Raw genomic sequence first — 16,243 nt, 5'->3', positions numbered from 1 at the left:
CGCCTCACCAGATCCACTTCCTTTGGGGGTCATGCCCTCATCGTTCCACATAGCATCAGTCGCATCGCTGCCTCGAGAGACGAGCGCATGCCTATCCAAATCTTCCCCGAAGGATCCGCTGGGCGACAGTTCTCCTTCAAAGGCTATGGGCCACCGTAGGTAAGAGGGATACAAAGCTGAAAATGCTCCCACGGCCCATTAACGCCCAGGAGTTCGAAGGCTGGCCCACCTGTGGGTTCACAGCTGCTCTAGGGCACCCTAGAGTAAGGGGAGGTTAAGGACGAGCCCGCTAGCGGCCAATACCTAAGGCACACAAAGCGCCACGGGTGCCCCGACCCTCATTTCGAGTCTTGGATGATGCAAGATCCATGGTTTTTCCCAAAGAAATGCATCGAGCCCTCGGACCTGTTGAACAAATTCGAGAACTATATGGACTGGCCACCAAGAATCTGGAGTCAGTCACCAGCTGACCTCAAACCGGGCCCTCATGAAGGGGAGCCAGGGCTCCACTCGAACAATCCCATTAACAACTCCCCGAGCACTGTGCTCCGTCTAGTGAGGAAAGCACGGCATGGCTCAGCCCCTCCATTCTAGCAAATGGACGCATGAGGGACGACGATCACAAGACAAACCGACCCCCCAACCGGACCCCTGTTACATGTGGAGGCTCAGGGCCTTGGCATCACAAAGAGACTGAACATGTGGTCATAGACAAACGATGAGTCACCTCCGATTGCGGAAACCACGGATGAACGGCAAAGCGACAATAACAAATAGTATTCCCATGCGCCCTCAAACGATAGATCGCAAAAAGCCTTTGCAGGAGTGTTTCACTCCTCCAAAGGCTCGCGGGCTACTGTCGGATATCTATATATGGGCATTCGAGACAAAGGATTAATGAGCGTCACGTTGGCTCATCCGATGGTTAAAAACGCAACTGCAGCCATGTCCGACCCCTAGGGGCCGAGCCACGCCACGTCTGACTCCGAAGATGAGGTTTTCGCCTTGTCCGACCCCAAGGCGTGGGCTCTAACTTAGGGGTTGGGCCACGTCCCGTCCTACTCTGAGGACGAGGTTTTTGCCTCGTCTAACCCCAAGGCATGGGCTTCGACTCAGGGGCTGGGCCAAGCTTCGTTCGACTCTGAGGATGAGGTTTCTACCTCATTCGACCCCAAGGAAGGTTCTCGCCTCGTCTGACCCTAAGGCATGGCCTCTGACTTTTGAGGATGAGGTTCCTGCCTTGTCCGACCCCAAGGCATGGGCTCTGACTCATCCAGTTCCACGGGGAGGGCTCTGCCTCATTCAACCCCTGAGGGTTGAATTCCGTCTCGCCCGGCCCCTAGGGCGAGATTTCTGCCTCACCCATCCCTTAGGGGTCAGATTTGCTACCAAACAAAAGTAGTGGCTCTAGGGTGGGACCCGAACCATTTCAACCACTATGGCATGGAGGCGCACGCCCGACAACATGTCTCGAGCGCGTCCTGATATAACTGGCGGTCACATCGGGCCATGCTGGGAGACTCACATCGCCCATCGCATTAATAGGCCAGCACTGTGTTGCCAACTCCCTGCCTGACCACTGTACTACCAGTCCCCCATATGGCCTCTATTAGGGGACCCTTTGACCATTCTGTCTGCTCGGATGGGATGGAAGACAAGAACAGCACACGATACCCGCACAGCCAACAGGACCCCGAGGCGACATTGCTGCCACCATGATCTATAGGGTCAGCGGGACCCATGCGAAGAGGAGGATAGCACGCCCCTAGGAGCCTTATTTCTCTTTTCATTTTCCCCTCTTCCCCTTCGACTATAACCCATGTTTTCCCTTGGCCTATAAAAGGGAAAGCGAGGCATCCCACTAAGGGGCATTGAACAAACAATCCATCACGCATTGATTCACCACACCGCATTAGATCAAGAGCACTAGCGTCAAACCTCAAGCACATAGTTGAGCAGAGACCAAGCTCTTAGCACCCATTCGTTCTTTCCACCAGAGACTTGGGACCTGTCCCTCTCTCGCCAGTTTGTAACCCCCTGCTACAAACTCAGTGCTAGTAACATGAGTAGCCTAAAACTAGACGTAGGGACATTCAGCCCGAACCAGTATAATCTTTAAGTCCTCTTAGCACACCATCCGGGTCAGATGTGCAATATACAAATTTACTCAATGGTGTTTACTCGAAACACCAACAAAGGGTTCACAAGATGAGAATGAGAACTTAGAGGATGTTAGAGGCATTCAACTTTCAAATGCCATTAAGAACATGGATGTTGGTGAATGGAGGCCTAGGCAAGTGAATGATGATAAAGATGATCAAGTGCAAGTGCTCACTAACTCAAATGTGCAAGTTGACACTAATCAAGCAAGTACATGTGGCTCTCATGACAATATGCAAGATCAAGTGGCTAGTACATCATCTTAATCTAATAATCAAGCAAGTGCAAGCAATCAAGTGCAAATACTCCAACCAACTCATATTGTAAGGGATCATCTATTGGACACTATTATTGGTGATATCTCAAGAGGAGTGCAAACTAGATCAAGATTTGCTTCATTTTATGAGCATTTCTCATTTGTGCCATCCATTGAACCAAAGAAGATAGATAAAGCTTTAAAGGATGTTGATTGGGTGAATGCAATGCATGAAGAATTGAATAACTTCATAAGAAATCAAGTATGGGAGCTAGTGGAGAGACCAAAGAAACACAATGTGATTGGAACCAATGGGTCAATAGAAACAAGCAAGATCAAGATGGGATAGTAGTAAGGAACAAAGCAAGATTGGTAACACAAGGATACACTCAAGAGGAAGGTCTTGACTTTGGAGAAACATATGCCTGGGTCGCTAGATTGGAAGCAATTAGAATCTTGCTAGCCTATGCTTGTGCTCACAACATCAAGCTCTATCAAATGGATGTCAAGAGTGCATTTCTCAATGGCTACATCAATGAAGAAGTTTATGTTGAGCAACCTCCCGGTTTTCAAGATGACAAGAAGCTTGACCATGTGTACAAGTTGAAGAAGGCATTGTATGTCTTGAAACAAACACCTAGAGCATGGTATGAGAGGTTGAGAGACTTCCAACTCTCTAAAGGGTTCAAGATGGCTAAGGTTGACACCACTCTTTTCACCAAGAAGATTGGAAAGAACTTATTTGTATTGCAAATCTATGTTGATGACATTATCTTTGGATCAACCAATCAAGACTTTTGTGAAGATTTTAGGAAGATGATGGCTAATAAGTTTGAGATGTCCATGATTAGAGAGTTGAGTTACTTCCTTGGTCTTCAAATCAAGCAATTGAAGAATGATACATTTGTGAGTCAAGGCAAGTATATTAAAGACATGCTCAAGAAATTGGGCATGAGTGATAGCAAAGCCATAAGTACACCAATGGGAACAAATGGCAATTTGGATATTGATGCAAGTGGCAACATGGTGGATCAAAAGTTGTATCGGTCTATGATTGGAAGCCTACTCTATGTGACTACATCAAGACCGGATGTCATGTATAGTGTGTGCATGTGTGAAAGATTTCAAGCCTCACCAAGAGAAAGTCATTTGAAGGCTACAAAGAGAATATTGAGGTACTTGAAGCATACACAAAATGTTAGTTTGTGGTATCCCAAAGGAGCAAAGTTTGAGCTAGTTAGATATTCTGACTCAGATTATGTAGGATGCAAGGTCAAAAGGAAGAGCACCTCGGGCACATGTCAATTGTTGGGAAGATCAATTGTTTCATGGTCATCAAAGAAGCAAAATAGTGTTGCATTATCAACCACTGAAGCCAAATACATATCCACTAGTAGTTGTTGTGCACTAATTCTTTGGATGAAGGCAGCCTTGAATGACTTTGGAATCTAGTTCAAGAAAGTATCATTACTATGTGACAATGAGAGTGCAATCAAGTTAACCAACAATCCAGTTCAACATGCAAAAACAAAGCACATTAATGTCTGCCACCATTTCATAAGAGATCATCAACAAAAAGGAGACATTTGCATTGAGTGTGTGGGCACCAAAGATTAACTTGCCGATATATTCACTAAGCCACTTGATGAGAAAAGGTTTTGCAAGCTAAGGAATGAGTTGCACATATTGGATTTCTCAAATATGTGTTGATGCACTCCCCACTTATATGACATGCCTCTCCTTCGAGCAATCTAAGGTAAAAGTTGATTGACATACATACATCCTTTGCTAAGGACTTGTTTAGTGCATCTAGTCATTCCTCATGTCTTATAGGAGTATTCATGAAAAGAAATGAATTTGATGCTTGTATGGTACCACTATTGCTTCTATGCTTGACTTGATCTAGTGGCAGCATATGACATGTTTGTGGGCTTGTGAACCTAGTGTTTGATCTAGAAAATAAGCTATAAGTGTTTAACTCAACATGGTACAAGATAACCCTTATTTAGAGGTATGAAGAAGCTTTTCCTTGGATCAAACCGAGTTAAATATCTTTGGCAAGTGATCTAGATTGAACCAAATTTGGGAAAATGATCCTCACCCCATTGATTGACATTGATAATCTTAACCTATCTAAAATTGAACCTTTGTGGGCATTGATGACAAAGGGGGAGAAATAGTGCACAAAGAAAGTAAAAAGATAACAAAGGGGAGAACTTTGACACAGGGGGAGAGATATGAGAAAGTAAAGGGATCAATTAAAATTTGAGCACACAAGTAGGGGGAGCAAGCTCATAAACTTGTATGATGCATTTCATATGTTTGCTTGCATGGCACAAGTTTCAAATTAAAATTCCATGCTTGTGTGGTGTATACTAGTTGTAGGTTTGATTGATGAAATGAAAAACTAGTATGCATAGGTTGAGTAACTAGACCCTTGCTTCTAATGTTGATCTCATGGGGTATTCTAGTTCTTGTGTATGTCTAGTTACTAATGGTGCTAAGGATGGTATATTGGTGCACTCCAATTGGTATCACGCTTCAAAGGTCCATCTCTTATACCTTAGCATCATTTGGTAGACATTGCCCTCCCAAATTCTAATCCATGCATATGTGCAAGCTTCAATCAAAACTCTTAGCACATATGTAGGGAGAGCTAATGCTACCATTTGGGGTTCATGAAACTTGTCCATATCCTTTTACACATGGTAAATATGCTTGGGCAAGCAACATGAATTCAATTGAATTTCAATTCATATCCTTATGAAAGGGTTGTCATCAATTACCAAAAAGAGAGAGATTGAAAGCTCTAGTTTGGTTTTGGTAAATTGATGAAATCCTATGTGCTAACCTAGTTTATCTAAGTGATCAATGAGATAGCACATTCCAAGTGATGGAGCAATTGTGAAGATCATGATGATGGTGTGACCATGGTGATGATCAAGTGCTTGGACTGGAAAAAGAAGAAAGATAAAAACAAAAAGCTCAAGGCAAAGGTGAATTTTGATAGGAGCTTTTTGGTTTAGTGATCGAGACACATAGCGAGTGTGATCATATTTAGGATCGATAGCCGTACTATTAAGAGGGGTGAAACTTGTATCAAAATGTGGTTATCAAAGTGCCACTAGATGCTCTAACTCATTGCATATGCATGCATTTAGGATCTAGTAGAGTGCTAACACCCTTGAAAATGTTTGTGAAAATATGCTAACACATGTGCACAAGGTGATACACTTGGTGGTTGGCATATTTGAGTAAGGGTGAAGAAGTTGGTGAAGTGGAGGAGTTGTTTTTCACTAAAAATTAGTGACCGAACATAGGTGGCGAAGTGACCGAACTTAGGGTCTTCAGCGTCCAGTCATTTTTGGCGCACTCAGGCTTGATGTTGCGTGTGATTGGACATTGGGTCACTTTGTGACCTAACACATCGATGGTGAGTCTGGTCGCGTGTGACGTATGGTGATGCAAGCACTGGGCTGAGGCAGTGAGGACTTGACGCAGTGGCGCATCTAGTCGTGGTGCACCTGATGCGTCCGGTCGCTGTTTTGCCACTTGGGGAGCACTCTAGAAGTGACCTAACGCCATGTAGCCGGAGGGATCAATGCGTCCGATCATAGTTTGGTGGAGCGCGAGCTTGTGCTAATCTGATGCAGGGCTGGCACGTCTGATCTCTTGATCGGTGTGTCTAGTCCTTCTTTAACATGAGCGCGGGAATGATCTGACCGTTGGAGATCGAATGGCCATGGTTTAAATAGGGACACGTGGATGGTGATCCACGACCGAACGCTGGGGTGCCGCGCATCCGGTCACTTTGACTAGCGCAGCTGGTCACCCTGATAAGGCTGCATTGAGGAGCCCAATGGCTCTATTCGTGGGGGCTCTCTATTTAATCCCCTTGGTCGGCTCAAGCTTACTCTCTTGGCCATTTGCATTGACATAGAAACCTTGTGAGCTTAGCCAAAGCCCTCCCACTCATCTCCATCATTGATACATCATCGTTGTGAGATTGGGAGTGAATCCAAGTGTATTGCTTGAGTGATTGCATCTAGAGGAACTTGGTGTTCGTGTTTCGCTATGGGATTCACTTGTTACTCTTGGTGGCTGCTGCCACCTAGATAGCTTGGAGCAGCGAGGATCATGGTGATTGTGAAGGGTTCTTGACCTTTCTCCAGCGAAGAGCCAAAAGGTACTCTAGTGGATTGCTCATGGCTTGTGTGATCCTCATCTTGTGTTGGTTGTGCGACACCCGGTCCGTGCCGGCTTCATGTCCTCGAGGGGCTTGTGAGCCCCCGAGGGTGGTCTTCTTATGTCTAGCTTGCTATAGCTTCTGGTCGGGAGGGCTAGTGCATTTTAGTGCTCGGGTTCTCCTAGCTCGATGTCGTCGCTGCCACCATGTCTCCATCTCTGGGTGTAGCTGCTGCTTCTGATGAAGAACTATCATGCTTTGTTGCTGTGGGAGCTGGCCTTGAGTGCAACGCGGTTTGATCCGCTCGTCATGGCATGCAGTGCGCTCAAGGAGCCCGCTTCCTTGGATGCATGCGCCTCCGAGTGACAGCTGATAGTTCACCATGGTGTGTCGTGTAGCTTTCCCATTATGTAGGATCGGACCCTAGTTCCAAGCTTGACCCTACGTGGTGCTAGCTACCCACTGGATCATTCGCGATGATGCCACGTGGTGGCAGGTAGTTTTGTCGTTCATGTGTGTCCTAACTCATCGTGTCCCGGCGCATGATTCTGCCGTAGGGTCCAGTTTTGCCATGCGGTGAGTCTGGACTGGGTGCATGCTAATGTTGGGCGTTGCCCCGTTGGTTCGGACAATCTTGTGGTTCCCTAAAAGGATGTGGCCACCACAAGCCATTCCTTGGGCGAGGCCGCCGTGAGCCATGATCATCTAGCTTCTCGGGTGGAAGTCTTGGCTATGGCCAGTAATGAGAGAGGGCACTAGGCCCCTCACGCAGGTGCACTCTAGCATGCAGCCCCCAGGGGTAGTTCCAAGAGTGTGTCCGCCGTGGACTGTGGGATTCAGACCTGCAGGACAGAGGTCCGGGTCACAATTGAGGGCAGACGTGGGCGTTAGCCCTTTGGTGTGGTTAACCGCGTGGTTCCCCAAAAGAATGTGGCCGGTTGAGACCATTCCCTGGGTGAGTTTGTTGCAAGCCATGGACCTTTGGTTTCCCAAATGGGAGGCCTAGCCGCGGCTGGCAGTGGGCAAGGGTACTGGCCCTTGGGGTAGGTGAACTCTAGGATGCTGCCAATGAAGGCAGTTCTGAGAGTGTGTCCGCTGCAAGCTGCATGTCCTAGATCTCCATGGTAGAGGTTTGGTCGTAGCCGTAGGCAGACGCGGGTGCTGGCCCTTTGATGATGATGAACTCATAGTTTTTGCGGCAGATGTGGGCACCGTGGGCCATTCCACCAGCGAGTTCACCGGTAGTGCGAGGAGCCATCGCTTCCTTCAACAATCGAGAGTGCACGATTGTCCCCTACCTGGCGCGCCAATTGTTGGTATTTTGTAAACTAGACTAGTAAATTTAATCGATTACCATGCTGCTCTAGAAAGACGATGGTAGCATCCAATGGACATAAGAATTTATACTAGTTTAGGCCAAAGCCCTATGTCCAGTCTCAGAGATGGTCGAGTGCGTGTTCCTCGCTTGAATGCTCTAAAGTTCTTACAATGAGGGTGCAAGAATGGAGGAAGGTCCTACGCTAGGCGAAGGGCTGCCCGAAGAGAAGCTCGAGGAGCCCTACTACAATGGTGAATGAATGGAATGGTAGAGGATGTGGGGATGTTTGGAGAGGTTGCACTGGCTGCCCTTATATAGAGTTTGGGGACAGGGCGCATACAAAGCAGGAGGTTCTCCCGACCAAAGGGTCAAGAGCCTGAGGGAGGTCCTAGCTAACTTGGATTGCAAGCTAAGCCATTTTTTGGTGCATGTCCGGTCATGGCTATCGTCATGGTCTTCTGACAGCGTTGCGATAGGGTGTAGCATGATGTTACTATGCCAACCGTGGTGGCACTATAGCCTCGATGATGATTCGTCAGCCGTCATGTGCAACGCGGTGTCCGTCATGCCTTCTGTCATCGCTCTTGGTCCCCAAGGGCACCGTACCTGAAGTAGGTAACCGCCCTGGATCGTTGTCTGCCTGGTGGCTTTACGAGACTGAGAGCCATGACCTCGGTCGTCGGGGGCGGGGCGTACTGCCGGTTTGGATGGCCTCTTCATCGAGTCCCTTATCATTGTGGATGGGATCGTACAAGCATTTAGTCGGTCCGTATTTGGACAGTGGGTGTCGTACCGTTGCCACCATGGTGCGGTGTTGTCTCGTCGGTGTGGCATGGCACAGGGATGGCGTCTGACTAGGCCGAGGTGACTGATGTCTCCTCGGTGCTTGCTGGGTCAGTGCGGCATGCTCACTCTTGTTAGAGCAGACGTGCCTAGCTCCGCTCGACCTCCCCCATCCTTTCCAGGGGTCATGACGGGGAGAGGTCGTGCGTCTTGTGAGTGTCGTGTACTAAGGAGGGTGGAAGAGGTCGGAGATGACCCCAGCCTTGGTGGCTAGCCTACTCCGCTCGGCTATCGCTGGGCCTCGGTCGTTCGGGCCTTCGTTAGCTGCTGCAGGTCACACGGCCTGCTAACTAATCGGTGCTTTGAGGCACCCCGGGGTTACAACCCCGATAATATGCTTGTGTTAGCATTTTCATAAATATTTTTCAAAGGATTAATTATTACTCAATTCACCACGCCACTCAATCCTAGCAACGATGCAAAGTTAGATCACTCGAGTGGCACTAGATGACCGATATGCAAACGAGTTTGTCCCTCTTGATAGTACGGCCACCTATCCTAAACCCGGTCATGCACTTCTCTACATATCCTTTGACCGGTAAAATGAAATGCCCTACAAATATACCTTTGCCCTGCGCATTTCATTATTCCATCTCCTTCGGTGTTGATGCAACACATACACCAACCATATCATAAATGATATGATCCACTTCATATCATCACATGACCTTATTGGTTCATCGATCTTGACTTCACTTGCTCTTCACCGTTGTCTTCGTCCATCGACGCCAAGTCTTGCTTAAACTTCACCGCCATGCGGTCCATCGCTCCAGCCTCCAACTTGTTCTTCACACTTGCAACCAGTCCATCTAGCCAAGTCTTGTCTTGATCTTCTCCACCTTAGTCATATGACTCAATGCCATGTCTTATATGCAATGAGCTCTTTCATCACATGTGTGAGCTTTGCAATATTTCCAAACCATTTCACCTCCATAGCATGTATTGCTCACACATGTACCTGTGGACTAATCACCTGTGTATCTCACTAAACACATATTAGTCTACCTAGATTGTTATTCAATTACCAAAACCAAACAAAAACCTTTCACAAACATAAGCAGGCTACGTGACCAAGGCGAATAAGGCAGACGTGACCCTCTTCTGCCATATGGCACCATGAGCTTTGAATCAGACAACGGATTTGCAAGGAGTCAGGAACGAGGATATGGAGAACTGGGGGGACATGGAGAGCTGGGGCTGCGATGGGTGCACCCCTGAAGGTGCAACTGCCTAAAGGGTGTGTTAGCAGAGAAATGAAGGGGGGTAGCAAGAAGTTTAACGATGAGACGAGGGGGCACCAAAATAGTGAGGGGCCGAAGCGGGGGAGATACAAATATCAGAAGAGAAGATCGAGGCTTGGCTGCTTGCCATGGGACCCACTTATGGATTAAGCCCATGGTTCTAAATGTTGGGACCAATTTAACACATGACGTCACATCATGGTATAGAACCAAGGGTGATTCTATACATTAAAGTTATGCCCTTATTAACTTCTATATCTATGTTATATTACCAAATCTGAGGTTCAAACTGTGTGGTTGTCATGTTATTAATTTATTATATTATGATCAATTCATCATGTTGCGCCTTTATGTTTCTGGCTGCTACAATATAGTTCCATGTGCATCCATTTGAGTACTATTTTTGCAATGTTGGCTGCCATACCACAGAATCATCTAGGCCATCTAGACACATCCAGTCGTTAGTAGTCCAGACTGTCTATATATGCGCTAGTCCAGGGATGTGTAACCGTCTAGTGTCTAGGCTAACACAATATAGCAGTGCTGATTTACATTGGAGAGAGCCAGCAGTAGCCCGGTCAAGTGAGCGAGACCATGCATAATAATCCGGCACTCAACTTGTTTGGATTCTTGGTGTAAATAGCTAGTACACTAAATTTCGTACGGAAGTATCCAAACATGTAGTGCTAATAGCCCACATTTTCACCTTTCTCTATTAGCATATATTAGCAAGAAAAATGTTGTTTTAGACTTTAGTACGCTACAACTAAAAGATCCAAACAATGCCTATACAAGCTTCAACAGGAGATGTCGACCTACACTGGCTAGCTTAGCTTTTGAAGTAGGAGCACTGCGGAATCAAACAAACCGAGACGCTTCACGGAAATGGGGGCAAAGAGCGAGCTTTCGACCTTTCCTATGGGGTGTATGGTAGACCTAACACATAGATCGTTTAAGAAGGTTCCAAAGCTTAAAACTGGCTGTCAACGTTGTTCCCTTTGTTAGGTGCTGGTCATGTACAAAAGCCAAAGAGTCCCTATCTTGCTTCTGCCTTATTTTCTTATGTCTTCGGCCTTATTGTTAGCATTGCCTTTTTAGGTTCCGGGATTGATGGGGATGGAAAAGAAGATAGGTGAGAATAACCTGTGAACCTTTTTGTGTTATTTGACTACGCTAAAATATCAACATGGAAAATAAAGACCACTGCACCAATACTTTCTGGTTGGAAATATTTGCCAATGTATTGTCGACGATCACTATGGTTCGAATTTCCTAGATAGAGCTAATTATACTATCACGAATGACATTCCCTCCCACCGCCATATAGACTATTTTTAGAGATGGTCAAAATCGATTTTTAGGGACCGTTTTCGAAAGTTAAAGTTCATAGCCGGTCCTCGAACTTGTGGGGTTTGTGTCATCCCGGTCCTCAACTCAGAAAGTGTATCATTTTGGACCATAAACTCTATTTAGATCTCATATCTATCAAACGGGTTTGTCCCTACATGTCAGCTCTATCTCTCACCTCTCTCATGGCCATGGTCAGCTGCGGGGAAGCCACAACACCGAGCTCGGCACCGGCAAGACCATGACACTGAGCTGCTCCCCATGCTGGCGCCTCTGCTTCTCGTGCTGGGGAAGTCAACACACCGAGCTTGGCAATGGCAAGCCCACGCTGATGAACTCCACCCCGTGCTCTACTCCTCGCGTCGCGCGGCAAAATACGAGGCCCAGTTCGAAACAATAAGTGGAGGCCTAATATCTAGTGCCAAAACAAGAAAATGATGGCAAATACCAATATATTACTTATATTGCTAAGTATAGCAGTGTAGACCAAGGATTATACCTGTTGTATAACTATCATTTGAAAAGTGATATTCTTTTAGCATTCTTTGAAATGAAATCTTCAATGATATAGTCATAATCAATCTTCTCCGGCATGCCACTCTTAAGTACTATTAACGCCAATGCATTAAGTTTTTCTTGTACTCCAGCAGGCCACGTTTATGGGCCAAAGGAGACAGCTACGGCTGATTTACTAATTAAAACAAAGCCCAGAATTATTGTATATACTTAGGATACTTACGCCCCCAGGGACGCCCCTGCCGGCATGTGAGCTCGCGAGGCGAGCGCGCAGGCCGCCGGCCGCGCCGCCGTCGCTGCCACAACAAGTAGGCGAGCGCGCGGGCGCGGCGTCATGTTAGGGGCAGGCGAGCATGCGCACCGCTGCCACGCCGAGCAGGCGAGCACAGGTCCGCTGGCCGCGCCGTCTCTTCAGCGGCAGGCGAGCGTGCATGATCGACGTCTGTTGTGGCGCTGCTGGGGCGTCACGCTGCCGCCTGCCGACCACGGGAGAGCGGCAGCTTGGCCTGGTCTCAGGGCTCAGCCATGAGAGGAGGAAGACGACTTTTTTCAAAACAACCCATCACGAAGTTTATAAATGTTTATGTAATTTTTTTGTCTAGGCAATTTTATATATAACCCCTGCTAGTCTTCTATTACCAGCAATCAAGTCTTATTTCGATATTGGGATGGATCCATACCCGTTTTGATGAATATGAGACCTAAACAAAATTTGAAGACCGAAATGACACTTTCTGAGTTGGAGTTCCGGGATGAGACATCCTGACAAGTTTAAGGACCGACCATGTACTTTACTCTTTTTTGAAACTACTAGTACACTACTGATTGTAGAAATAAGGAATTTTCACATATGATTTTTGCAACGGACTGTTTGACATAGTTGAAAGGATCAAGATGCCCAAGAGGGAGGTGAATTGGGCTAATTCTAAATTTTTTTACAATAATTAAGTCCTACGGTTAGCCTAATTAACCCCTTCTGTCTAGAAAGTGTTTCTATTGATCTACCGCATAAAAGTTTAGCAACCTATGTTCCAATCCTACTCTAGCATGGCAATTTTATAAATGTGAATGACAAGAATTGAATTGCTCAAGGTAAATGCTTAAAGTAAGGAGAGAAAGAGGAACGCGGCGATATTTTACCGAGGTATCGTCACTCCCCACTAGTCCTCGTTGAAGCACCCACGTAAGGGGTTTGATTTCGAATCATTTCGAATGAATGTGTCCTGCTCCATTGGTTGCTTGCCTATGATTCAGCCGTTTACCTGTTGGATGTTGTGGGGGTAGTACTGTCGGTACTGCCTACTGCTCACTTGACTTTATGTTGGGAAAAAGGTTTCCTTTTCGGTTTCTGAACGTTAGCAAGTTAGGGCAAATGTCTAGTAAAATGCTGAAAATATTTTTTTTGAGGGAACAAAATGCTGAAAATATTGTCTTAGGTTTTTACAACTTGTCTTATAAACTCGTCATAGGTTTGAATCAACAAAAAAAAAATACAGATCAATCCATCATTTGACGACATTTTCTAAGGAATTTCAGGATCCACCCCACTATTCCAAATAAACATGCATTCATCATACAGAAAAACACCTTGCATTGGATTCCTTATACAAAACTGAGTGCAACTTAGGCCTATTATAATACTATGTTGTAAGCATTGATTTCCCAGTTGCTTCCGTGTGTGGTGTGAAAGAATACTTGAAACCTTAAAAATTCCTGGATTTGTTTCTCTCTCTCTATCTACGCATCCATCAGATCAGGAATCAGAATCCAATGTTCTGTAAAAGCTCAAAATGAGCAGGTGGGAATAATCATGCCGGTGGTGTGCCTCCCTCCTAAGCAAAACCCCGCTATTAATTAAACAACCGAAATCACCTCCCCTTCCGTACCTGAGGCAGACCACTTGATTATTCGTCCGCGACAGCATCCTTAATTATTCCACTAATTAATCTGGTACAAAATATTACCGTATCCCTCCTCTTCTGACGAGGCCACCCCCGAATTAATCTGCTCCCTCCCATTCCCTCCTCTTCTGACGAGGCCAAACGGCAAACTCCACAAGAGGCTCAGGCTGAGCTGAGCTGCGGCAGCGGCAGTAGCGCGAGGAGTGGACTGAGAGAGCTCGCTCTGTGAGCATAGAGTGAGAGGAAGGAGGAGCAATGGAGACGATGGCAGCGGGTCCCGCACCGCAGCAGAGGCCGGGGAGCATCGCGCGGAGGCTGGCCAGGCTGCTCCGCCGCAAGAGCTCCCCGGCGGCGGGGGCGGGGATGGCGTACTCCGTCGCCGGGGACGACGAGTTTGACGACTCGCTCGACAGCTCCATCAACTCGCTCAGCAAGCTCAAGCTGTCCGGCAACCTGGCTGCTGCCTACACGCTGGACGCCTTCTTCGAGAATGCCACGGAGAAGAAGGGGCCGGCGGCGGCGCCGCCACAGACGCAGCCTACCCCGTCGCCTGCGCCTGCGCCGGTGCCGGCGCTGGCGCAGGACGCGTACGCCGCGAAGCACGCGTTCGTGGCGACGCTGTTCGCGAGGGCGTCCGCGGTGAAGGCGGCGTACGCGCAGCTGCAGCTGGCGCAGCACCCGTACGACGCCGACTCCATCCAGGCGGCCGACGCCGGCCTGGTGGCGGAGCTCACCAAGCTGTCGAGCCTCAAGCGGCGGTACGCCAGGGACCCGGCTGCCGCGGCGGCCAGGAGCTCCGCCGCCGCGCTCGCCCTCGCGGCGCACGCCGACGAGCAGCGGCACCTGCTGCGGACCTACGAGATCACGGCGCACAAGCTGGAGGCGGAGCTCCGTGCGCGGGACGCCGAGGCCGAGCGCGCGCGCGCCGCGCTGGCCGACGAGCTCCGCGCCGCGCGGGGCCTGGAGGAGCGCGCCCGCACCCTGGCGGCGCTGGACGACCTCCACCTCTCCGGCCTCAACGCTACCCACTTCCTCACCGCACTGCGGCACGCCGTCAAGTCCGTCCGTGCCTTCGCCAGCGCAATGCTCGATGCGATGCGGGCGGCCGGCTGGGATCCCGCGGCGGCGGCGGCTGCCGCCGCCGCCGTGCACCCGGGCGCCAGGCTGCGAGACCCGGCGGGCGACGCCAGGTTCGCGCTCGAGTCCTACGTGGCGCTCAAGATGTTCGCGGGCTTCCACCGCAAGGACCTGGGCCTGAGCTCCCTCCACCGGCGGGGCTCCTCCCACGACCAGCGCCGCTTCTTCGAGGAGTTCGCGGAGGCCAAGTCCGCGGCCGCGGCGGAGTTATTAGTCCAGGACAACGACGCGAGCGGCGACGCAGGGCGGTGGGGCGCGCTCCGCGAATTCCTCCGGGACAGGTACGCGTCCGTGGTGCACGAGCGGATGGAGGCTGCCTTCTTCGGGCGCGCGTCGTCGGCATCGGCGGCGCACCAGCGCGCCGCGTGGCTCGGCGAGTTCGCGGAGATGGCGCGGCGCGTGTGGCTGCTGCACTGCCTGTTCTGGGCGTTCGACGGCGCCGCGTCCGTGTTCCAGGCGCGCCCCGGGGACCGGTTCTCGGAGGTGTTCATGGAGAGCGTCAGCGACGCGGACGGCGGTGGCGGGCCGGCGCCAGCACCGAGCGGGCACGTCGCCGTCGGGTTCACCTTGGTGCCTGGGTTCAAGCTCGAGCGGACGGTGATACAATGCCGGGTCTACCTTTCCCACCCGGAGCACCGGCCCTGAGGAGTCCGTGTCAGCGTAAGCGAGCGTGCCACGCTTGGGGCGGCCTTGTCGCACACGGGGGACGCGGCGGTGAGTTCCCCGGCCGGCCGGCGGGCGGAGCGCCGGAGCGGGGCGTGGGGTTTAAGGGTGGCAGGCAGCAATGCCTCCCTAGGGAGCAGTTTGGTATGTACACGTATGTATGTATGGATCCAAGTATGTATCTACCTACCACTACTACGAATGTAGTAAGTATAATGTGAGCATTCCATTTCGAATCTAAAAAATGTCTTTGCAATTTTGGTAACGACAAGACAGATGTGGTCGTCAAATGGGTTCCTGCCTTCCTGGATCGCATGTCTGCCTGGTCCTCCCATCCAGGCCATGTTTAGAATGAAAGTTTTTTCAAGCTGATGAATAGTATCACTTTCGTCTTATTTGGTAAATATTGTCCAATCGTAGACTAACTAGACTCAAAAGATTCATCTCGTAATTTCCAACTAAACTGTGTAATTAGTTATTTTTTTTACCTACATTTAATACTCCATGCAAGTGGCTAAAAATTGATGTGATGGAGAGAGAGCGAAAAAACTTGGAATTTTGAAGGAACTAAACAAGGCCCCAATTGCATTTTCATAGCATAGTACGTACTCCTATTTTTTATTTTTTGAGGGTACGTACATGTATATTTTTTATTTTTTGAGGGTACGTACATGC

The 16,243-nt window shown here is 48.9% G+C and overlaps 1 protein-coding gene across 1 annotated transcript; it reads left to right on the top strand.

The window, feature by feature from the left end:
• Window positions 1–13,877: 13,877 nt before the first annotated feature.
• LOC136513858 (protein GRAVITROPIC IN THE LIGHT 1-like) lies at window positions 13,878–15,806 on the top strand. Its single transcript, XM_066507835.1, has one exon. The coding sequence runs from the start codon at window positions 14,024–14,026 to the stop codon at window positions 15,548–15,550; it is 1,527 nt and encodes a 508-aa protein (XP_066363932.1). The 5' UTR covers window positions 13,878–14,023; the 3' UTR covers window positions 15,551–15,806.
• Window positions 15,807–16,243: the final 437 nt, after the last annotated feature.

This window comes from Miscanthus floridulus, chromosome 16, assembly GCF_019320115.1.
Source record: "Miscanthus floridulus cultivar M001 chromosome 16, ASM1932011v1, whole genome shotgun sequence".
Taxonomy (NCBI): domain Eukaryota; kingdom Viridiplantae; phylum Streptophyta; class Magnoliopsida; order Poales; family Poaceae; genus Miscanthus; species Miscanthus floridulus.
This window is presented reverse-complemented; position numbering and strand designations above follow the sequence as displayed.